The following is a 25,376-nucleotide window of genomic DNA, read 5'->3' as shown; positions in this document are numbered from 1 at the left end:
AGGATTAAATTAAATTTTGATTTTAAAAGCCTGTTTTCCTGGTCCCAAAAGTTGCTTAAGGTAAGTCAAGCAAACATTCATATTTTTACATCTACTTGGCGATGTAGAGAATTATGTGTACTTCTACAATACATTCCTTATACTCTGGTTTCTCTTCAGATCATATAAATCTTTCACTTTTTACAATGCATCCCTTTCTAAGAGAATGTAATTGAATTTCATATTCCAGTTATGCCCAGCTAGGAAAAAAATATGATGAAGAATCTGTAGTCTACATAATTCATCTATTAAATACTTAGCTTTTTTCAAATAGTATTTTTATCAAGTTTGGATTGCAAGTAGTATAGAAACACTTATTAAAAAGCTATCATTGTCTCATATGTACCCTCATGCTAATGTGTCATTTATAAATAATAGTATTGGATCATTAACACTTTTTCCCCCTTGGAGAGATAAGAACATGAAACAGGTTTACTGATGGTTTTCTTTATGTATTTATTTATTCTGTGCAGTGTTCCTCAATGGATGTAATACTTTCCTTATTAGTTAATCTGAGTTTATTACCAGTTACTTCGGTGAAAAAAGGCCAATCAAATTGCATGCTATCTTGATACTAGTAATTTGATTTTGTTTTACAATTCAATTTCTTTATACATTTTGTAGGAGGTTATAGTATTTGAAAACATTCTGACTTGTATTCATGAAGACTTTAAGAGAAACTGAATTGTGATTACCTCAAAATTGTTTGGCCCAGCTCAATAACACTTGCTGAACACTGAATGCATACCAGATACTGCACTAATTAGGTCTTCAGAAACACATCAGGAACTTTCAAAGGGTACTTCAGTAAAATAGTGTAACTTTTAGTTTGTCTACATGGTGTAGTAGTGTTTCTCAAACTTTTCCCGCAATATTTTGTATGTTACCCTGTATCTCTTCAGAGCAGGCGTCACATAATCATTTGTTTATAATGATTACAGCTTTGTTATAACACAAATTCCAACAGTACAAATGTATATCACTCATTACAATATCCTAAAATGTTAATAATGGCTGGCACTTAGCAAGCATGTAATATATTTTTATAACATGACAGACTTTCTGAAATTACCCTGCTGGCCACTATGAGTCAATACACACCAAAGATATGGAGGCATAGTCTAAACCCATTTCTTCTAAAAATTAGAAACTATCTTTGAGATGACCTGCTTTATTTACTTTTTTTTTCTTTTTATTTACTTTAAAAATTTATGTGACTTTTAAGTTCTTAGCAATTATTTGTCTCAATATATTGCTGTTCTCAAAAAAAAAGAAAAGAAAAACCCCAATACTTCTGAGTTATGTATCATGGTTTTTAAGGACACAACTGTAATATATAAACTTAGAAAGTTGAACTCTTCAAATTCTGCCTTATTTTTACCTAATATCTTAAACATGAGTTAGCACCTGAAAAATAAAGCTAAGAAATTGTCTCAAAGGTTTTTTTTTTTTAATTAGTTCATGTTCATAGTACATAAGGTTTACATTCCTTGTGTGGAGTTGGTACATGTGCATACCACATCTTAATTCACTTTTTCATCCCTTTTGCCTCTCCTTTTTCTCCCTTCCCTCCATCTCTTGATTCTTTTCCCATTTGAAATCTGTCTACCTACTTCCTACTAGCTATCCTTTATTTTGGTATTTATTTATAACTTGGGTTTCTCATATAAGAGAAACAATGCGATATTGAAGCTTATGTGTCTGATTTATTTAACTTAACATTATGGTCTTAACATGTGATTGTAAGGTACGTCCATTTTCTTACAAAAGACTCAAGTTTATCTTTCTGTAAATACTACATTTTTTACATCCATTTATCTGTTAATGGACATATAGGATACTTCCAAGATTTAGCTAACAGCAAAGTGAAAATTTACTTAAAGTACTTGGCATACGTAATATACATTTAATTATTAGTCTTTTCTTTAAATATTGTCTTTTCTTCCTTACTAGAAAACTTCCAGTTTTCCTTCCAAGAAATTTAATTTATACCTGACTTTTCCCATTAAATTTACATAGACAAAAACTGTCCCCTAACAAACAAACATGTTCCAATGTTTGAGTCTGGGTTGTAGCTGTCCATCTGAGGGGATAGAATTATTTTATTGTGTGTAATTAATACCTCATAAATGAAAATTCTCTAGGCAGATTTTTTAAGCAATGCTAATAATACCCATAGAGAAAAATTAAATTGAATTAACTTTTATTACTACTTGTTTAATGCAGGTTTACTTGTCCTAGACAAGTAAGACTTTATTGAATCTGTGTTTTATCGCACTGGATAGAAACCAGAAATGTAATAACACTGATATAATGTGTGAGAAATTAAGATGGTGTTCTGTGGAATACATGAAGATTCTCAATGATTGCTGCAAGGAATCACAAAAGAGATCTTTGGTCCAAAGAAGACGTCTCTGAAAGAAAGTAGAATGTCAGTTAAATTCAGCTGAAAGCTAAGATATATATTAGTCCTTTAATATTAGTTAAAAATGGACAGTCATTCCTAGAATTTCAGATATATATAACTATTCTTTTTAGGGGAATAAAGTACAAAGAGATGTGTGGGAGGACTTGACACAGGAGCAACAAAGATCAAGAAGGTAATTGATTCTTCTACTTTCCCTCCAGTTGTCACTGATATACTATCATTTGTTTCTTTAAAAAAAAAATGGAAAGTAGGGTAATTTCAATACTTTATATATAAAATTTCATTTTTCTGCTCTCAGAATGGGTCATGGACTTTCAGATCCACAGGGAAGAAACAAAGTTTAAAGGATCATTGAATTTCTAGGTTTTATAGAGACAGAAAAATGAAACAATTACTTGATCCTCTTCTAGTTATAAAAGATCACATAAGGTAATGTATAAAATAGAAGAATTATATAAATTGTACCTAGGTGCAAGGTAGTGTCATGACTATGCTTATTAGAAAATTACTTGGCAAAGTAAATCTCTTGCTACTCGAAAATGGTATTTGAAAATCAAAGAAATTATTTCTATATGGCTACACTCCTGTTCAAATCCACAAACATAAGTAATGACAAAATCAAATCATAAACCAAATGCAAGTCCATTTCAGAAAATTGGTTTCAAGTAATACAAGAAAAAGAGAACACTGTATTTTCATACTAGTTGACTTTTCATTTATGTAGCACAGGAAAAGGTAAGTCATTTCATGGGATTAATTAACTCAAGTTATTGGGTATAATTTAGTAAAATTATTTTCAAACTTTGTTATTCATCGAAATGACCTGGAGGGTTTGTTAAAACCTATTTGCTGGGTCCCACCTCCAAATTTTCTAGGGAGTATGGATGGGGGACCAAGATCAGATGTACATTTTTAAAGGAAGTCAGGTAATGTTGAAGTGGATATTCTGGGAACCTCATTTTGAAAAACAACTGGCTTAGTAGTAAACAAATCTGGTTCAAGTTTGAACACCTGGGTGCTAGACTGAGTGTTGATGTTATCCAATTATGTGAAATACCAGTTACTTTCAAGTCTCTGTACCTTCCCTTAGTAAGGCAGTTATATCTGCCTTTCCTGCCTTATAGGTAGGAAATAAAATGGTACATATTGAAAGTAATTTGAAAAAAGTTAATTTCAGTATGAAATATCCAAGATCACAGGATTTGAAAGATTCCTCAATCTTCCTAGGGAAGATTATTTTAGAATGAAGAGCTAAATGTATTTGTTGGTTTATCTTATATCATTGTTTTATACTTAGGATATATCTACTTTTTAAAATGTAGTTTAATTGGAACTTTTATTTAGTTCATTTCTGGCTAACTCATACATGGAACTCAGAAATTTTTGTTTGACCATCATTCAACTTTTCTGTCTGGTTAACCACTTGATACCTACTGTTCCCTAGCACTCTACCATCTGTCATATAAAACCTTAATTTTTAGATTGGTGTAAGATGGCAACCTTGAGATTCATTTCTGCTACCAATAGATTTTTTTTTTCCTGGTACTGAGCATTGAAACCAGAGCCTTCATATTTGAGCATCCTGAACCTTTTTTTTTCTTTTTTTTAGCAGCTCCATTTTTAATTCATTAATTTCATTGATACATTTTGGGTATACAATATGCTGATATTCGTCTTTGGGAATCTATACCTTTACATGATATACCTTGGTTCTTCTTTTTCCCTATTCCCCTGCCCTGCCTTTAATGCCTCCACCCCTCGCTATTTACAAAGACTTTGTTTCCATTTTTTTCTTTCCTTATGTTTATTCCTTTCCCTTCTTTCCTTTCCCCTACTCTTCCTACTTCCTTTTCCCCTTTGGGCCCTTTTTCCTATTTCACATTATCTATTATACATTTTGATTCTTATTTATACTTTCATTTTCTCACACCAGAGAAACTATTCGTTATTTATGCATAAGTGTACTCTTTATTTCACTTGAGTATGGTCTATCCATTAGCCATGATGTCTATCCATTTAGCCATAAATGTCTCTAGTTTCTCATTCTTTATGGCTGAATAGTGCTCCATTTTGTTAAAAAAATCTTTATTTGGTAGTCAGTTGATGAGCAATTGGACTGTTTCCAAATTGCAGCTATTACAAACTATTTTGCTATGAACATTTTTCAATTTTGAGACAGAGTTTCCCTTAAGGTGCCCAGTCTGATTTTGAACTTGCAATCCTCCTGTCTCAGCTACCTAGAGTGCTGGGTTTACAGACTATGCCACCATAACCAGCCCCAGTAGGTCTTTTAATAGTGAATAATAAAAATCAGATGAGAATTTAGAAATTTTTCATTCTTGTTTTTTTGAGACGGTCTCACTATGTAGCTGAGACTGACCTGGAACTCACTATGTAGCCCAGGCTGAACTCGAACTCACAGTGATCCTCCTGCCTCAACCTCCCAGGTGCTGGGAATACAGGGGTGCGCCACCACACCCAGCTGAGAATTTAGAATTTTGTAGGTTGATATGTTAACATTTTTCTGATTCTCATTTAGTTTTATTAAATTGCCAAGTTCCATTTTTTAAACAAAAATATTCAGTTCCTCACATAGTGGTGGGTCTACAAAACAGCTGGGATTTGGACAGGATTTACTGAAAAAGATAGTTTCAGCAAACACATTTTGAGGGGGATGTCTTTAAAAGACTTATTCTGCATATGTTTCTTTGCAACTCATTTTATGACTTCATTTCCTTACCTTGGGCAACAAAGCAATTCACTGAAATTGCAGTAACAGATCATCTCACACGCCTTCCTATCCCAGAAGTGAAACGGGACATTTACATCAACCTGTGACAGGCCAGCTACTCCCTCTGGAAGGTTGTGACAGTTACGATCTTTTAGGATCTTTCTGTAGCAAGACAGGCGATTTGAAGGCATGGCATGGACTTCTAGCAGCAAAGTTAACCCAACAGTGACAAGTACCATAAATTTCATTTTGGCTTTTGGCCCTGAGATAGAAGAAAAAACAGAATATGTCAGTCCTTGTTTTGTAAAGGATGGAATTCATGTGCACATAAAATTCTATAGCATTTCCCTAAATTCAGAAGTTGATCTTTTCTGTGCTCCTCTTTGTGTTTCTCCAAGTAGAGTTTCTTAACCATTTACAATACAAGTTACTTAGAATATTTGTTAAAAATCAAATGCTTGGAGTCCATAAAAATATATCAAATGAGAAATGCAGAGGGAGAAGAGCATACAGTGATGAGGGAATCTGCACTTAGTAAGGTACTCAGAGCCATTGTGAGTGTCCCTGTACATCTGTGTGTGCATCTGTGTGTGTGTGTGCACGTGTACACACCTTCAGTAGAGAACAACTGCTTTTAAAAGGCATACACTTAGGTAAATTACTAGAACAAACAGCATCATCCGTACATGAATCTTGGGGCTTAGAGTATGGTAGAGGAATCACCTGGCATATGTGGGATCCTGGGTTTGATCTCCAACACTGCAAAAACAGACCTACACAAACAAACAAACAAACAAACAAAAAAACAATGAATCTTCTTTACCTTAAATATCTTAATGCCTAACAATAATATTGTCAAAGAACCTAGCTCCCATCCTGACAGAAATGAAAAACTGATATTGACTGATGATACTCTATAGATATATTTTTAGCTTGGCTAAATTTTTTAAATCTTCTAGAATTACTTTTAAGGCTTATTTGTGTTAAAATACTAATATTTTAATTTTTATCTATATAGACTATGTCATCATAGGTACAGTTGAAAACAGCAGTTTGAATTCTTCCTTCTAATCATACCAGCAGTGATGAACTTTTTAGAGCTTTCAATGATACAAACAGCCCACTTGCAATGCATACCATAGGTTCACCACCACTTGTTGACATGGAATAGTCAATCCTGATTAAGTCAACACATTCCACTGATATTTTGCTTATTATAAAATAATTTTCTGTAGCTTTTACCCAACAGCCCTGGTTTAGGGTCATACAAAACAAGTCTAATTCCTCTTCCAGGAGATATTTAAGTATAGCTTTTGCATCTAACTACAGAATATCCACCCTCTATGTAATCAGGCTCCTCTGGTTTCTATATTAGACATCAAGAAAATGCAGGATATTTCAGCAAAGAAAGAATAGCAAAGAATCCACAACCATTCAGATTTCATCTTGTTGACAAGTGCCAATGTATCTTTTCTAGCATGGAAAGAAGGAAGCAGAGATAAAGGATACTTGTCATTGTGTGTTGCACTTTGAAAGAAAGCGCTGTTGAAGGAAAATGTTAGTACGGAATTTTCAGTGATTAGACATATTAATGGTAAATCATTTTAAGTAAAATATTGGATTTTTGTATAAATATATTCACTATTTTTTCTAAGTTTAGAGAATAAAAAAATATTCCATTAAAATCCTGAGAATTTTAGCTTTTCTTCAACTGTCTATTCTGGTCCAGTCATTTTTGGCTTGCTTATATATTTATAGAATTATAAATATACAATTTAATATCTACCTTGATATATTAGAAGACAAAAATGAGATTTGTTTCATTGGATATGTCTTATTAATAGATCAAGACATTATAAAATTATAGTGCATCGCAATCTAGCACACATGCTTGTGCACACACACACGTTATACCTTTTGGTAGGCTTTTGCATATAATAGTTTAAATTTCATATTTTTAAAATATAATTCTACCTTTTGACTACTTCAGATTAAGGTCTTTCTTAATACCCATAAGGGGAAAAAAAGCTGTATTTTTTACCTTTCAGTTTAATCTTCAAGGAGGGTAGTTAAAGCTACTCTGTATTGAGTATTTATTGTATGATGGGAATCACCACAATCATTAAATAAAAAAAATTTTTGGTATACAGCTGAACCCCACTATACAAGCCAAGAATTTTAATAGCTTTATTAACATTGATAGATGATAAACTGCAGATACCCGGTTTGAAAAGTTCTGATATATATTCCTATGAACCCATCACCACAATCAAGGTAGTAAACATACTTATCATCCCTAAAATTCCTCATACTTTTTTGTAGTCTTACCCTCCCTGTCTCCCGTTCTATATAGGTAACTATTGATCTGTTTTCTGAAGCCAAAGGCTATTTTTATATTTTAGAATTTCACATAAGTACAATCATAAAATATATACTCTATGTGACTTATTGCATTCATTTTATTAATCTTGAAATTTATATACATTGTATGCATTAATAGCTGATTCCTTTGTATTGCTATGAAGTGCTCTTATGTATACACTATAAATTGTCTTTCCATCAGTGAACATTTGTTTTCAATTTGGGGCTATTATAAATAAAATTTAAAAATTTTTGTTAACACTGGTGTATAAGTCTTTGCAGGATCATGATGTTCATTACTCTTGAGTGAATACTTAGGTGAGGAATACAAACATTCCTTGTTTAATGACTGAGTTTAATTCCTTTAATGAGGTCATTAATTGCATTGGTCACTAAATGAGGAATTGTATATAGGATATTACAATATTCAGAACAAAGAAATGGTCAAAGGAAACGCCAATGTGATGAGTTTGCTTTTATTTGCATAACTCTTACATGAATTGCTGTATGTATAACAGAACGTAAAACAGAGCATTGTACTGTACTGTTTGGTACAACCAGCAAACACTACAGAACTGTTTAAACAATGTATACTGTACAAAGACAGTGAGATTCTATAAACAAGCTGTATAGAACTATACAAAAAATACCATATTAATCAATTATTGTATATAATGCATTATATGGATTGAAGATCTTTTTGTTTTTTTTCTCTGTGTTTGTCCAGTAATTTTAGCACTATATTAAAAAAACTGTTATTTCCACATTTAATACCTTTGCTTTTGTCAGACAACAGTTTTCACTAGAGGTGTGGGCCTGTTTCCATATTCTCCATTTTTTCCCCTTTGATCTAGTTGTCTATATTTATGCCAAAATAAATTACTGAATCATAATTATTAACACAAATTATTGTACAAATTAATGAGTTTCAACCTCATTCTCTTGCATTTAGACATCCAATTTTCTTAGCATGATTGACTGATTTGTTGATAAGATTGTCCCTTCCTTATCCCATAATCTTGGCAATTTTGCTGAAGATATATATACATAAATATATGTGTGTGTGTATATATGTATATATATATATATATGTATGTATGTATGTATATATATGTATATGTATATATGTGTATATATGTATACACACACACACACACACACACACACACACACACACACATATATATAGAGAGAGAGAGAGAGCAAGGAAAATTCATCCAACAGCTACTATATGCAACTAAGAAGACTAACCTTTTCCCTGATAGATAGATAGATAGATAGATAGATAGATAGATAGATAGATGGATAGATAGATAGATACTGGCTATTCTATTCCACTGGTCTGTATGTCTGTCTTCATGCCAATACCGTACACTTTTTAATTACCAAAGCTTAGTTATATTTTTGAAGTCAGAAAGAGGGATGCTTCCAGTTTTTTGTTCTTTTCAAATTTGTTTTGGTTTTTCGAATCTTTTGTGGTTTTAAATTAATTTTAGAATTTTTTCCTATTTTTATAGAAATGCCATTGAGATTTTGATAGAGATTGTGTTGGACCTATGAAGCACTTTGAATAGTATGTATATTTAACAGTAGTAAGTATTCTAATCCATGAATACAAGACATCTTTGCATTTGTTTGTTTCTTTCATTTCTTTCATTAATGTTTTAGTATTCATTTTGTAAGTCATTGACTTCCTTTGTATGTTAAGTATTTTATTATTATTTCAATGCTATTATAAATGGGACAGCTGACCAAATTTCCTTTTCCAGATAGCTTTTTAAATTAGTGTATGGAAATACAACTTGTGTCCTGCAACTGTTAATTCTATATTAGTCAACTTTCTCCTCACTGGGATAAAATACTCAGCACTCACAATTTAAAGGAGGAGATGTTTCTTTGGGCTCATGGTTTTTAGAGGTTTACAGTCATAGTCAGCTGGTTCCGAAGGCATAGTGGAAGGGTCTGGGTAAAGGACAGCAGCCAGTATCATGGTGGCCAGGAAACGGACAGAAGGAGCAGCTGGGAAGAAAGATGGCATTTCCAGGTCATGTCTCAGTGACCTACTGCCAGCTAGACCCCACCTCCAGACCGCCAGTCAGCCGTAGCCCTCCCTTGATTCAATCACTGTCCAAAAGCCTCGCCTCTGACAGAGAGTTTTGGGGTCATTCTTGACCTAAACCATACAAACTTAATTTATTAGTCCTAACAGGTATTTTTCGTTGGATCTTTAGAGTTTTTACATATAAGACCTGTAAAAATGTACAATTTTGCTTTCTTTACAATTTGAATGACTTTTCTTTGTCTCATTTAATTTTTCTGGCTAGAATTTACAGTATTGTGTTGAATAGAAATAAGGAGAGTAGGCATTTCCTTTAATTTCCAATCATAATAGAAAAGCATCCTCTCTTGCGCACGTGCTCTCTCTCTCTTTACCGTGAAATATGACATTAGCCATAAGGTTGGTATTTATTATGCTCAGGTAAATTTTTCCTAGATCTACATTGTTGAGAGTTTTTATCAGGAAAGTGTGTTAATTTTGTCAAAAAATTTTTCTATTTTTATTTTTATTAGTATGTTTGAAATGCATAATGATTATATTCATTGGTTTTCTCATGTAAAAGAAACATGCGTATTTAAGCTATGTGTCTGATTTATTTCACTTAACAATTATGGTGTCAAGTGCACCCATTTTCCCACAGATGATTCTGTTGTTGACTCTTTTCTTATTTTCCTTTCTGTCATTACATTCTTTTTCTGTTGTTGGCTCCTTTATTTTCTTTTTGTTTAACTACTTGCCTTGTTTAATATGTTGATTTCATTTGACTTTTTAGTTTTTTTGGCTTTGTTGTCTCTATCTATAGTACTCGAGCATTTTTGAAGTGCTGGTTTGGTGTTTATGAATTTCCTAAGGTGTTCTTTCTCATGAAATGTCCTTATTTTTCCATCAGTTTTGAAAGTTTTGTTTTGGTTTCACTGTTTTGAGACAAGGTCTTGCATCATAGTTCAGGTGGGCCCTGAACTCACTGTGTAGCCCACATTAGCCTCAAAATTTGCCACGACCCTCTTGCTTCTGACTGGCAAGTGCTGTGATTGTAGTCGTGCACCATAACACCCAACTTGAAAGATAGTTTTATAAGTTATATTAGTCTGGGTTAGAAGTTGTTTTCTTTTAGGGCTTGAAACACGTCACTCCAAGGTCTGCTAGCCTTTAAAGTTTATATTGAAAAGTCTACTGTGATCTTAATGGTTTTAATTTTATAACTGAAATTTTGCTTTCTCCAAGAGCTTTTAAGATTCTGTCCTTGTTTTGGACTTTGGAAATTTTGACTATGATGTGTCATGGGAGCTTTTTTATTCTTTTTCATCATAGTTATTTGGTACTCTATTAGTCTCACTTACCTGTATGTTGAATTCTTTTTCCATATTTGGAAAGTTTTCTGTTATGATTTTTTATTAAAAATATTTTATTCCACTTGTACTGTCCTCCATTTCTCTTTAACTGTAGTTAGCTTTCGGTTAGTCTTCTTAGTTTCGTATTGTAATTGTTGGACGAATTTTCCTTGCTCTTTTCTCATTTTTAAGAAGTCTGTGAATATATGATCACACATACTTTTTTGCCTGTGGTCTGATACTCCTTCCTCACTTTGGTCATTTCTGCTGTTCAGGTATTCACTAGAACTCTTTTTCTCTAGGCTTTCTGTTTGGCACCTTTTCTTGGAGTTTATTTCTTTGATAAATTTGTCATTCATGTTTTGAATAGTTTTGGTCAGCTTTTCTAATTTTTTATTTGTTTCTTCCATAACCACATTGGTCAGTTTGTTCCACTATCTTTTGCATTAGGTCATGTTTGAGCTTGCCAAGTTTCTTTGCTTCCTTTGTAGTCATTTTGTCAGCTCAGCTCTTTGTTGTTTGATTTGTTTTCCATCAGTGCTCTTTTGATATGCTCTGAGAGAGTGAGAGGTCTTTGGAGGCATTTTGTTGCTTTGTTTTCTCATGTTCGTGTGTGTGCATGCGCGTGTGTGTGCTGAATGTTGAATTCAATTAGACTGAAGAGAATTCTTTTTGGTGTGAAGATCTCTTTAGATAGGTTCTGTTTTTCAGTTATGCGTCCTTGGATTTATTTGTCAAGAGGTATTGTTTAGCCCTCAACCTATGTAATTTAATTGGGTTAGACCCTAACACTATGTGGTAAGGAGGCAAGTTTCTGGTTATAACAGCACCAACTGATCTAACCATATATCAATCAGAAACATTAAAACTTGTTTTGATAATTTCACCTTTTTTTTCAATATCCCTGACAGACTAGAATATTATATTGCCTATTTGCAGTTTTTCTGGAATGTTTTTCTGGGACAAGGAGAAAAGGAAAGGACTATGTCAGTGGGAAAAGAAGTAAAAAAATGTCTACAGTGAAAAAAAGACAGGAGGTTGGACTCTGTTGGAATTAATTTTATAGCTGGTATAAAGGACTAGTGTTGAGGGGGGTTCAAGAGGCAGGGGAAGAATTCAGATGGCTATAAGTGTGTTTAGAGATTGCAGGAGGCACTGAGCTTATTGGAACCTGTGAATATATTTGTAGCAAGTTGTGTTTGGATCCTCTAAACTCAATTGTGCTAAGGATTACACTAGCATGCCCTGGAATGGTAGGTATTGTTTAAGTGATAGCACTGGTTAATTCTTACTCCCTACTGCACATATACAGCACAGGTATGTGCCACATGATATGTAAAAGGAGAAGAGGGAAGGCAAGGAGGTGAGAAAATAAGGAAGAGGGGGAAAATAGGAAGGAAAGAAAGTAAAAAAATAAGGGAAGTACTAAAAGAAGGAGGAGGACAAAAGGCAAAATGATTGCTGTTGTCCCCTAGGCAGCCTCCTTCTTTTTCTCTTTCTGTGTGACTTACCCTTATTTGTATAAATTTGGTGTGTCACATTAATTGATTTATATGTGTTGAACCACTCTTTAATTCCAGGGATAAATCCATTTAGTCATGGTGCATGATTCTTTTAATGTGCTGTTGAGTTCGGTTTGCTAATATTTTGTTGAGAATTTTTACAGCTACTATATGTTTATTGGGAATAATAGTCCATAATTTTCTTGTAGTGCCTTTGCCTGGTTTTGCAATCAGAGTGATTCTTGCCCCATGAAATGAGTTTGGAAATGTTTCTTCAGTTTTTTGGAAGTTTGAGGACATGAGCTCTTTAAATGTTTGGTAGAATTTGCTAGTGAGGCCATCTTTCCTGAGCTTTTCTTTGTTTGAAAGCTTTTAATTTCAGATTTGCTATGAACTTCCTTTTGATCTTGCCTCACCCTGTAAATTTTGTTATATTGTGTTTTTGTTTTTATTAAGATATTTTCTGATTTCTTTTTTTCATTTCTTCTTGGATCTATGGGTAGTTTAGGATTGTGTCAGTGTATTTCATTTTTACATATTTGTGACTTTTCTAGGTTTTCTTTTCTTTTTCTTTTTGAGTTCTATGCTTGAGTGCTATGTTACCCAAGTTGGCTGAGACTCCTGAGATCAAGAAAACTATCTCCCTCAGCCTGCCTCAGATCTGTTCTCTCACACATTCTACAGCCAATTTTATTTCATTATTGACTTTATTTTATTGTGATTAGAAAAAATCATTGTATGGTTCCACTGTTTTTAAATTTAAGATTTTTTTGTAACTTAATATGTGATCTATCCTGGAAAATGTTCTATGTTTGATTCTTCTGTATGTTCTGCTATTGGTCTGAATACTATGTATGTCTGTTAGGTTCACTTGTTTTGTTTTCTTTGTTGATTGTTGTTGTTGTTCTTGGTCTGGTTATTCTATCCATTACTGAAACTATGATTTTTAAGTCTTTTATTCTATTTCTATTTCTCCTTTAAATTCTGTCAATATTTGGTTTATATATTTAAATACTCCAAATAATTATTTTATCTTCTTAGTAGGTTGAATCTTTATCATTATATACTGTCTTTTGTCTTTTACAAAAAGTGTTCTACTTAGAGACTATTCTGCTCAATATTAAATATAACCCACTCTGCTCTCTTATGTTTACCTTTGACGTTCAGTGTCTTTTACTGCCCCTTTGCTTTCAGCCTATGCATTCTCTTAAATGTCAAGCAAGTCTCTTGTAGACCATCATATAGTTAGGTCTTGGGGTCCCTCCTCTCCATTCAGCCACTCTATCTCTTTATTCAAGAGTTTAATCCATTTATACTTAAAGTAATTATTAATAAAGATTTACTATTGAAACATTGTTCATTGTTGTGTTTATTTTATTCATTTGTCCTTTTTTCCCTCTCTCATCTAACTATGTGTTTAGATTCATTTCTCTTTATTTTGTATAACTTCTACACAAAATACTATATTGGTGTTTACTATGTGATTTATATATAATATTTTATAATTGTTGTAACAGTGTATTTTAAGATAATATTTCAACTTCAATCACATATAGAAACTACACTTTTAATTCTCGCCCTACTGTACTTTATTGTGTGTCCATAACAAGATAATTAAGTTATAGTTTTGAGGTTTTTTGTTTTTTTTTTTTGAGACAGGGTTGTAGTCCAGGCTGGCCTTGAACTTGCAGTGATCATCCTGCCTCAGCCTCCTGAGGCTGGAATTACAGGTGTGTTCACCATGCCCAGCCTGTTACTATTTTTTTTAAACTTTTGTCTTTTACTCTGTTGTGCTGGAATTAAAAAGGAACTTACTCATCACAATTACAGCAATACATTATTCTGTATTTGTCTATATGTTTACCTTTAGCATATTTTCTTATGCTACCATTGACTTTTAGTGATCTTTCATATCAACTTTCCTTAGCATTTTTGTAAGGCAGGTCTAGTGGTGATGAACTCTCTTAGCTTTTGCTTATTTAAGAAAGTCACTGTCACGTCTTCATTGTGAAGGACTTCATCTTGAAGCCTCCAAATGCTGGGATTACAGACATGTGCCACCGTGATCAGCCAGTTTCTGGAGTTTCATCTTGTTCCTTTGTTTGGTTTGCCTTTCCCTGATTCTTCTTTTTCATTGCTTTGTATGTTTGTGTACTGGTATATGCCCAGGAGGGACGGAGAGAACTGCTGCTTTTCCCAGTCTGTATGGATTGGCTTTGTATGAGAGAAGACTTTCACCTTTGGGCCTCTCAAACCTTTGTCCTAGTCCAAACGACTGTCTTTGTTCCTAGTTGTGCTCATGTACTTAGAGTGTTACCATCACTACTCCAAGACAGGCAGAGCAGAAACCAGTCCCTTGGGTAACTCCTAGAGAAGGCAAAATGTTGTATGCATGGTCATTTCTCCAGGGAGAAACTGGGTGTCATATTTCCTCACTGGCTTATTCTGTGTTGGAGCAGTGATAAATACCTACACTCTTGTTCCCTGTATCTTGAGTGTAGTATATGCCAGGCTTTGTTGGCACTCAAAAACAAATAGAACAAAACAAGTCCAGGAGGTAGCACTAGGAAAAGTTGGAATGTTGGCTATGTGGCTCAGCTCTTTCCTTTCCCAGAAAGGTATTTTTAATGTTTTCTTTATGCTTACTCTATGCTGAGGTTGGTTGATAAGTCGATAAATGAATTTATACTACTTTAAAGTGTTTCATTGTGCTGTGCAGTCCCCTAGGAACTAGTGTATCCTGGTTCTTTCTGTACTCTTCATGAAGCAATATAGAAGCCAGTCCCTGGAGGAGCACCTGGAGAAATTGAGACACTGGATATATGGTCCAGCTCCCTCATTCCTCATGGAAAAGTTGGGCACTGAAGGGCTCCCTCTTGATTATATAACATTCTGCCCAGAGTAGAGATTATGGTTGAGAGCCGACTCCACTTTTTCTAGTGGTTTTAAAGTACATAGTTTCACACTCATCTGGGGTGCAGGAGCCTCTTAATTGGTTTCTGGATTTTTTTCAAAATGGTAATTGATCTGTGGAATTGATGTATCCATGAGGGGAAAAGGGTCTAGGTTTTCCTATTTTTTCCAACTTGTGCACATCACTCCCAAGTGTTTCTTTTAAGTGGTATATGCTTTAGTCTTGGCTTTTACATTTAAAAAAGTATTAGTACCTGTTTACATTGCATTATGGTTGCATTCCTTGTGGGAAGTTGATATGTGTACCTAACACATCTTCAATCTTTTTTGCATCCGCTTTCCCTCCCAGCTATTCCTCTGCTGGGTGTCTTCCCCAAAGAATTAAAAGAATCATACCACCGTGCACTCATGTTCATAGCAGCACAATTCATGATAGCTAAAATTTGGAAATAGCCCAATTGCCCATCAACAGGAGACTAGATAAAGAAAATGTGTTTTTTAAAAAAATAAAATGGAGTCCTACTCAGCCATAAAGAATGAGAAACTAGAGACATTTATAGCTAAATGGATGCACATTGAGGTGATATTCTTAAGCAAAATACATAGGACACATATGTGTAAATACCAAATAGTTTCTCTAGTGTGAGAAACTGAAAGTGTAAATAAGGACTGAAAAGTATAATAGATAACGTGAAGTAGGAAGAAAAGGTGCAAAGGGAAAGTGGGAGGGGTAGGGAAAAAGAAAGGAAGGAATAGAATTAATAAGAGAAAAAGAAAAAATGGAAACAAAATCTTTGTAGATTGGAAGGTTTGGAGGTGCTGAAGGGAGGGCAGGGGAGTGGGGAAAAAATAAGAACCAAGATGGATCATATAAAGGTGCAAATTTCCAATGATGGATGCCATTATGTTGTATACCTTAAATATAGAAATAAATTTAATAAAATAAAAAACCATATTAATCACTGATTTATGTACTTCTCAAATTCCATCATTTTATTTTTTTAGTCACTCTCATAGCTTCTTTGCTCTGTTTCCATAGCACTTATATATAATCTATACTATAAGAACTGTGCTTTTGACCAACTAATGCCTTTTCATCATCAGTGTGATACACGAGTCTCTTAATCTTATGGGGTATACGGCTACAAGTGGACGTGGAGAAGTAGAAAATTCATCAAGAGCTAGATAACTATTTTGTGAATTTGTCATTTTGAGACTTGATTATATAGTCAGGAAGGAAGATCACAAAAAACCATGGAAGTTCCCATAGGAAATGTTGTTCTATCGAGTGTATTGGGAAACCACTGGAAGATTTAGACAAGATAGTAGCATGATTGATATAAATTATGTCTTTAAGAAAAAGATTTCTGTTGGGGTGAGCAAGATACTAGAAGTAGAAAATAAGGAGCTTTTTGTGAGATTGATGAAAAATATAAGACAAGAAGGAAACTAGAAGTATGACTCTTAGGTTTTTGCCCTGATGGTATTGCTGTTTACTGAACTGAGAAAGAATTGGAAGTAGCCAATTTGGGGAGAATTTAAGAGTAAGCATTGGGGGTAGTTGAGTTGAAGATGCCTATTGGAGACCCAGATGAAGATGTTGAGTAACTCAGCCGTTAAATATGATTGATCTGAAGACGAGGGCTAGAAATACAACTTTGACAATAAGCAAAGTATTTACTGTACTATCTATAGCTTTGGGCCTGCCAGGGAAGTGAGTGTTGACCAAGAGGAGACAAGACAAAGGACGGTGGTGTGAGCTGGTACAATACTCAGGGTTAGTAGAGATGCCAGCATCATGAAGGCATGATTCTGTCATGTGCACAGGCAGCCACTTGCTCCGTGTGGTTAGGTGACTCGTGTCACACTGACGACGATAAAGGCATTATTCAGTCAAATGCATGATTCTTACTGTACCGATTATACATAAGTGCTGTGAAAACAGGAAAGGGGATATGAGAGTAGCATCGTGAAGGCAAGTGTTGTAACTTTTAAATTTTAATCTCTCAGCACCTGCTTCAATGCTGGGCCCACAGTAAGTGTTCAGAAACATTAACTGAAATAATGAACCAATAAATTGCTGGAAAAGCAGGTACATTGCTCTACTGTCTGTCTTGCATCCATGCTAGAACACAAAATAGAGTTTCTGCCAGTCTTAGTTGCAGTCAGAGATGGAAAGTTCCACACCTGGCAAGCACTAATGGTACGTTGTTGTTGTTTTTTTTTTTTTTAAACACTTTATAAATTACATGTTTTAACTAAAACCTTTTTTTCTTTCTTATGTGTAGATAAATAGCTTTAACACTTACTTAGCAAGTGGAAAAATATCTGAGCCAATATGTTCCTGGGATACATTGGGGGTCTTTGTTTTTGTTTTATTTATTTATTTTTTTCGCTAAAAGACACCAACTTTAATCCTTGGCAATCCAGAAAAACCATATATTTTCAAGTGCCAACCAGAATGAAAGGACTGGCTAATTTGCAGCAACTTGCTCTATTTTTTTTCCCCCTCTTTCAGTTGAGGTATTTACGCTTAAAATTCTTCCTGGACTACAGCCAGATTACAAAAGAAAACATAGTTAAAAACTGAAGATTTGACCAAATATGCAAAAGAACCTGAGTTGATTATGCATTAGTTTCTTAATTCAATTTTTATAATTAACACTCCTAATGTGTGATACCATTCCTATCCCAGTATTTGCACAGATTTTTAAAAATTGATGCAAGAGATCAGATCAGAATTATGAGGAAGATATTCCCAATGGGGCAGTGAATCATCACCACCATAAGGTAAGGTAGTAGGGAATTGCATATTTAGATTCTGTGAGGGAAGTTTACACCAGCAAGCTTTTGAGTGACTGGAATTAAATGGAAATTTAAAAAGAAAAATTATCCTATCAAATTGCCAAAACTAACAGAACTATGTGCTTTAAATATTCAGACATCTATGCTGCAATGCTCCAGCAGGCATTGATGTCAGTTCTGGGAAATGGTATTCAGAGCAGTGGAATGAAACAGAGCTGATGAATTAGACAGAAAGTGCGGTCCACTTTCAGATTTCTCTGAATAAACAGCAATAGAGAAGCAAAGCTGCAAACACATATAAAAACTGCAGCCCCACACTTGACATTTGAAATATCAAAATGATAGTTGGGAAAGATTAAAATTTTTGCCCAGTCTGATATTTCCCATTCACATAGTTTCCACTTTTTTGGATGATGAAAATCACAGTTAGTTTCAAAATTCTCTTTTTCTCAGTAACCATCTTAGAAGAGATTTGGGCTAAAATGACCAAGTCCTGAAATGAAATTTCTCAGTCGAGTAACAGAAGTGGTATTAGAAAGTGAATAAGCCTTTCAAAGATTTTTATAGCAGACATAGTGTCTAAATACTCCAGATACCTACATCTAAAAAAAAATTAAGTCTACATTCTCTTTGAAGGTGATCTGGTTGCAAGCCTCTCAGAGCATGCTAGAAGGTTACATCAATATCTAGTCTTAAATCATCTTAATTATCTTCTCAGCTTCAGTAAATCATTATCACAGGAGAAAGGATCAAAATTGAGGGGTTTGTTTGTTGTTTATTCGGGTTTTTTACAGCCTATGTAACCGAGTTAAGGAATTTTAAAGAGGACTATTTCTAAGCCCCACAGGAAAAAAGTATTCTCTTTATCTTTGCAGTACAGACACTGTGTTGTGTTCCATGTTAGGAACACCAAGAATGAATTCATTATATATTTATACCAATTTCTTTTTAGGATTCAGGATTTTTAAAAGCAGAAATATTTGCTTTCCTAAACACTGCAATTAACTTCATGCGGATTAGGTAATTGGGAGATATAGCCATTGCATTTGAAACAATCGGATACACTTCATCATCCACACGTAATTCTGAGGGATAGGATAAATCTTGTGTGGAGCTAGATTCAGAGTGGGTTTGTATATTAAACAAATAAGTAAGGAATCTGCTTCTTCTTAAATTTATGATTAAACAACTTTCCTAGTCAAGGAATATACATTTTCTATCCTCTTCTGATTCTTTTCCTTTATCCCAAGAAGCATCATCTTTTCCCAAGTGAACGTACCATTTCCTCAGAGGATCTCTTTATCTTTCCCTTTTAATTTAACAGCCACATATATCTCTGCCCTAATCTATAGCAGCACTTTGGAACATAACACGACATGAAATGATTTTTACAGAAAAAAAATTACATACCCTTTTCTTCTTTCCTTTTGCTCTTGTTGGCAGAAGAATCTTCTTAAATGCTCCCACTGACTGGATGAATTTGGGCAGAGACGAGAGGAGGCTGGAAGGAGGTCCTTTACAAGTGAATCTTTGTCCGCTTCGTCTCTTGCCTGGGGATTGACAGACTTGTTGCTCCGGCCAGGACCAGAGGAGGAGGGGCGCGAAGGGAGACAGGGCTTCAAGAACTACCTCCCTTGGGATCTTCCAAACCAGGCAAGAATGAACTAAACAGCCTCTTTAGCAGGAGAATAACTAGCCCATACAGGAACCAGGGAAGCAAGCTCGTAGAGCAATAAAGTATGAAACCTGAGGGCTTTAAAAAGAACACAGAGTGATTTTAACCTTAAGACAAATTTGTGTGAACGTGGGACAGGGAAGAGGGAGAGAATGGTTGGCATTGTTTAGGAGGACGACCAAGCACTTCCTCCCGTTTCACACTCTGTATTTTTTGTTCATTTGTTAAGTTTCCTCCACCATCTAGGTATCTTACAGCATTTTGGTAGAAGATGTATCCTAATTCACATTTCATCCCTCTAGCTTCTCAGCCAGAGAATGGAGAAGAAAAAGCAAATGACTAAAAATGAAATCTATTCTGTGTCTCAGAAATAAAGGCTCTAAGGAATCTCACTCTATTTTGAACAGACATTACTGGAGCTCTACACCATCAAAATATACTATCTAGAGACAAAATATACTGTCTTAGAGGGTATATCCAGCTGTATTTTTTTGTGTAATGATATGTGTCTATTTTATTCGTATAGATACATGTTATTAGTTTTAGATCCAGCCAATCCCTTTCATATAGAACTTAAGCATCTATATCCAAAATTCGGGTATTAAATTTGAAAACCAATCTAATTAGTATTTCCTTTTAAAAAAGCAGCAAAATCCTTCCAGCCAGATGAAATCTCAGGAGATATTTTAGATATAAGCAACATCAGAAATCCTGAGCTTGTAAAAAAAAAAATGGGAATACACAAATGCTTCTGTGATTTCCACCTGGGAGCTCATGCATATGCCCTGATTTAGAATCTGCTGCCTCTCTGTTTTATAATTGACCCCTTTCTCTCATTTCCCTCAGGCTTACGTCCTTCTGGAATCACCGAGGCTGGCAGTGGAGGGAAAGGCAGTTGCTGCTTTCAGACTTCATGGTACAGATCCTCCCAGGAGGTGGGGTAGAACTTGGTTTATGTATCTGACAAGAGGAATTTCAAAATAATTATACAAATTGAAAACTAATCCATACAATATGTTTATTGAAATAATAATGAACTACAGAAAAACAATTACCTTTTAAAACTATCCTATAATCTTTCATCAGTTAAAAAAAATAAGGTGTTCATCAGTTAAAAAGAAATAGGGTGTTGTAGTAACTTGTTTTTCAATTCTGTAAGCCTTTTCTTTCTGATTAAAACTATATAAACATTTCCCTTAAAGCTTCCACTGAGACTGGAATATTTTTGCTTAGAATGGCTTTTGCAACTGGGTTTAACAACATAACCTCTATTATCCAAACGTAGATTTATGCCACTGCGCTCAAACTTACGAAAACAGACTGTGCCAAGAAGTCTCCGGTGAGGCCCTTGAGGGAAAAGCAGACTTACCAAGTAGCTGGTAGGATGAGAAGTTGAGCTCATGTTGCTACAACCAAGGGAAGAGAAATGCTTGCAGGGGTGTTTGTATTGAAATGCAGTTTCAGTGATGTGCTGTACTGGGGAATTGCCAGTCTTCCTAGGTGGGCAGCCCTGGCTATGATAGGGATAATAGGGAAAGTTTTGTTGGATCAAAGACTTTGGTCAAAACAAGAAGCACAGAAGCAGAAGCTCTCTTTTACCGGACACCACTAGGAGTGATGGACTTTTTCATGGAATTTGAGCACCAAAGTAACATGATCTTTAAGTACTGTGGAAACAAAGTTAGAAAAATGAACATCAAGAGAGAAGTGTGTCAAGGAAAATTGTCCAGCTTTAGGAGCCCATGGAATATTTAGAATGAATGATAATATTAGCGTGAAAATAAACTTCAGGAGGAAAAGTGGCCAAAAAAGAAAGTCTCTTGGAAATAACCTCATTAGTTTCCTGGCATGGCTATTGAATTCTACTGTAAATGCTGTTTTTTCTTTATAGAATAAATAAGGAGTTTAATTAATGGTTTTTCCCAATTCTATGAGTATCTGACATTCAATATCTTTTTTTTTAAATAAAATTATTTTAGGATAGCTTTATACTTATAGCAGTATTGCTAAATAGTACAGATATTTCCTTTATGCCCTGTATATAATTTCCTTTTAACTAAATCCTTACATTACGTGATACATTTGTTATAATTAAAGAATCACTATTGAAATATCATGATTAAACAGTGTCCATATTTTATTCAGTTTTACTTAGTTTTTAGCTAATGACTTCTTTTTCTGTGCAAGGGTCCCTTCCCAGACAGGCTATCATATCTCCTTAGGCTGCTCTTAGCTATTTACAGTTTCTCAAATGTTGCTTCCTTGTGACCTTGACAGGTTTGAAGAATACTGGTCAAGTATTTTGAAGAATGTCTCAAAACTGAGATTTGTATATTTGTTTGGTTTATGTGTTTGTTTACTGTCTTGGGTGCTGGGGATCTAATGCAAGGCCTTGCTTGCATATGCTAGGCAGAGGTTCTACCACTGAGCGATGCTTCCAGCTTTAATATTTGTTTTAAGACTAAACTTGGCTTATATAGTTTTGAAAAGAATGCCACAGAGTTTAAGTGTTGCAATTTCTATCATAGCACATCATACATGTACATTCACATCAGGTATGTATCACAGACATGGCTTATCGTTGTTGACTTTAGTTTATGTCAAGTTTCTCTGCTGTGCCTTTACTTTTTTCCTCCCCCTCTCCTTACTACACTCTTTCAAAGGAAGTCACTATGCAGAGTGTACACCTAAGAACAGGGAGTTACACTCTTCCTCCCTGAGGACGTGGTAGCTACATAAGTTTTGTGAAATGCCTCTGGGCAGGAGCTTTGTCTATTTGCCATCATTCCTTTACTCATATCGATCATATCAATACTTGTATTACTTGTATTGATGTGTACTATTGATATGTATCTCTTGTTTGCTTTGAATTATAATCCATTGTTGCCCCCAAGTTTGTTGTTCAACTTGTGTCAGCGTTGGCCATCAGGAGCCCTTTCCTTGTCTCCTGTGTCCCCTTGTCACACCCCCTGACAAAGTTGTGGCTTTTTGTTTCATTTTTGTTGTTGATCTCGAGCCCTGTGTTGCTTTTTTCCCCTATAAGTCACTACAGGCTCATCTTGTATATTTCTGGTCCAAGGAGCCCTAGTTCCTCTCCTTGGAGGATGGATTTGAAACCAAGATCTGGGTACAAGCTGTGCTCACTGGTACTGATTTGTCATAGCTGCTAGGCCCTCTCAGATGACAGAACAAGCGAATATATATGGGTATACTAACCTGTGTATATACACACATATATTAACATTTCTACGCATGGCCATCTGTATATCAACTTAAACACGAGCCTATACTGACGTCTCCACTCTGATGCCTTCCTTGGCTTATCTGTAACCTCCCACCCTAGCAGTGAGAAGCCTGATCCCAACTTCTGCTACTTATGTAATAGTTTAATTTCAGTATACAGGTTTAGCAATATCAAGATTATTAGCCCATACCTCATGGTATACAGTTGTGTCAGCTAGAGTACAGTGCTTGTATACAGTGATTGTCTTTGTCCTTTAGCTTTATAAACTTCACTTGTTTCCCAAGTTACTTACGTATGCACTTGAACCCTTATATTTTTAAATGAGGTAGTTTCACACTTTTATAATATAGTTAGATTCTCTTGTTATGTTCTGTATTCTATCTGGGACACCTCCATCTCCTAAATAATAGTTTTAAATTATTTGTATACATTAAGGTTCAGTCTTTGTGCTCAAAGTCTGTGGGGTTTTTTTAAATGCATAAAGTAATATAAACACCATTATATTATGGTTCCGAATCGTCTCACTGCCTTAAATTTTTCCTCTGCTTCACCTCTACAGCCTTGCCTGCCTTCTGCCCTGGCAAAGGCAAGCACTGATCTTTTATATCTCTGTAATTTCACCTTTCCTAGAATGTCTTTGTATCTGTCACCTAGGCTTATGCATTTAAGAATCATCTATGAATTTTCACAGATAATTTATTTCTTTTCATAACTGAATAGTATTCTGTGTTGTGTAGATATACTATGGTTTGTTTATGCATTCATCTGTTAAGGAAATCATGGTTGTCTACTGTTTGGCTGAGAATAGAGATGCTTGCTATAGTTTGGATCTGAAATAGCTCCCAAAGGCCTGTGTGTTAAAGGCCTGATCCCCAGCCCATAGTATCATAGGAGGGGTAGAACTTTTAAAAAGTGGGGCCTGACTGAAAGAAGTTAGGTCACTGGAGGTAAGAAGGGGGTGCTGGGAGGCTGCCCCTTCCTTATTCCTATTCATTCATATTCATTTCTCTCTCTCTCTCTCTGTCTCTCTTAGGTGTATACTAACCTGTGTATATACACACGTATATAAACATTTATACACGTGACCATCTGTATATCAGCCTAAACATGAGCTTCTATTGGCTGGGTGTTGTGGCACACACTTGTAATCCCAGCACTCGGGAGGCTGAGGCAGGAGGATCGCTGTGAGTTCAAGACCAACCTGGCCTACATAATGAGTTCCAGGTCAGTCTCAAGTACATAGTGAGACCCTGTCTCAAAAAACAAAAACAAAAACAAAAAACCGAAAAACAAAAAAAAAAAAAAAAATGCATGGGCTTATACTGATGTTCTCTCTCTCTCTCTCTCTCTCTCTCTCTCTCTCTCTCATTAAATTGAGTTTATTGGTACATTTTAGGTATACAGTACAGTTACATTCATCATTGAGATCTTGTGCTTTTACATTTTTTCCCCATCCCCTGCCCTCCCTTCACCCCTCTCCTCCCTTCTCTATTTACAAAGACTTTGTTTCCATTTTTTCCCTTTTTTCATATTATTTCTTTTCCCTTCTTTCCTTTCCCCTACCCTTCCCACTTCCTCTACTCCTTTGGACCTTTATCATTTATACATTTCGATTATTATTTACACTGTTAGTTTTTCATACCAGAGAAACTATTCAGTATTTACACGTGTGTCTATTTATTTCACTTAACAGTATCTCCTCAATGTGCATCCATTTAGCTATAAATGTCTCTAGTTTCTCATTCTTTATGGCTGAGTACTACTCCATTTTATAGAAAAAACACATCTTCTTTATTCTCTAATTAAATTTTGAGATAGGATCTCACTGAATTTTCCAGTCTGAACTTCAACTTGCTATCCTCCTGACTTAGCTCCTCAAGGAGCTGGGATCACAAGCCCATGCTACCCTTCCCAACCTGTCCTCCTCTCTCTGGCTTCCTGACTACCAGGTGGTGAGCAAGCCTCCTCTGCCACATTCCCCCTGCCCTGATGTATACACTGCATAGGCCCAAAGCAACAGGGCCAAATGAGCAAGAACTTTGACCTCCAAACCAAGAGCCAAAATTAACTTTCTCCCTTTTTCATGGTGGTTTATCTCAAGTATTTGTTACAGTAATGGAAAAATGATTAACACAATGGTATAAATATCTGTATATAGGTTTTGTATGGATGTAGCTATTCAAGTGTGTTGGTTATTATATTTTTAACACTTATTTTTCAGGTGGATTGAAATTGTTGATTTGTAATCACCTACTTTGATATGGCTTTTCAAATATGGCTGTTTAAAA

The 25,376-nt window shown here is 34.9% G+C and overlaps 1 protein-coding gene across 1 annotated transcript; it reads right to left on the bottom strand.

The window, feature by feature from the left end:
* Positions 1-2,262: 2,262 nt before the first annotated feature.
* On the bottom strand, positions 2,263-19,725 carry Scrg1 (stimulator of chondrogenesis 1). Its single transcript, XM_010629827.2, has 4 exons — positions 19,580-19,725; positions 5,922-5,971; positions 5,208-5,460; positions 2,263-2,453 (listed from the first exon to the last, which is right to left on the bottom strand). The coding sequence occupies exons 2-4, from the start codon at positions 5,926-5,928 to the stop codon at positions 2,399-2,401; spliced, it is 315 nt and encodes a 104-aa protein (XP_010628129.1). The 5' UTR covers positions 5,929-5,971; positions 19,580-19,725; the 3' UTR covers positions 2,263-2,398.
* Between the last annotated feature and the right edge of the window lie 5,651 nt (positions 19,726-25,376).

Source organism: Fukomys damarensis, unplaced genomic scaffold (assembly GCF_012274545.1).
Source record: "Fukomys damarensis isolate Sample0158 unplaced genomic scaffold, DMR_v1.0_HiC HiC_scaffold_18, whole genome shotgun sequence".
NCBI lineage: Eukaryota > Metazoa > Chordata > Mammalia > Rodentia > Bathyergidae > Fukomys > Fukomys damarensis.
This window is presented reverse-complemented; position numbering and strand designations above follow the sequence as displayed.

Excerpts from the sequence above, each read along its gene's own strand:
- Scrg1 (XM_010629827.2), bottom strand. Across the intron at positions 2,454-5,207 it reads GAATTGCTTTGTTGCCCAAG|AGACGTCTTCTTTGGACCAA; the intron begins GTAAGGAAATGA and ends ACTTTCTTTCAG.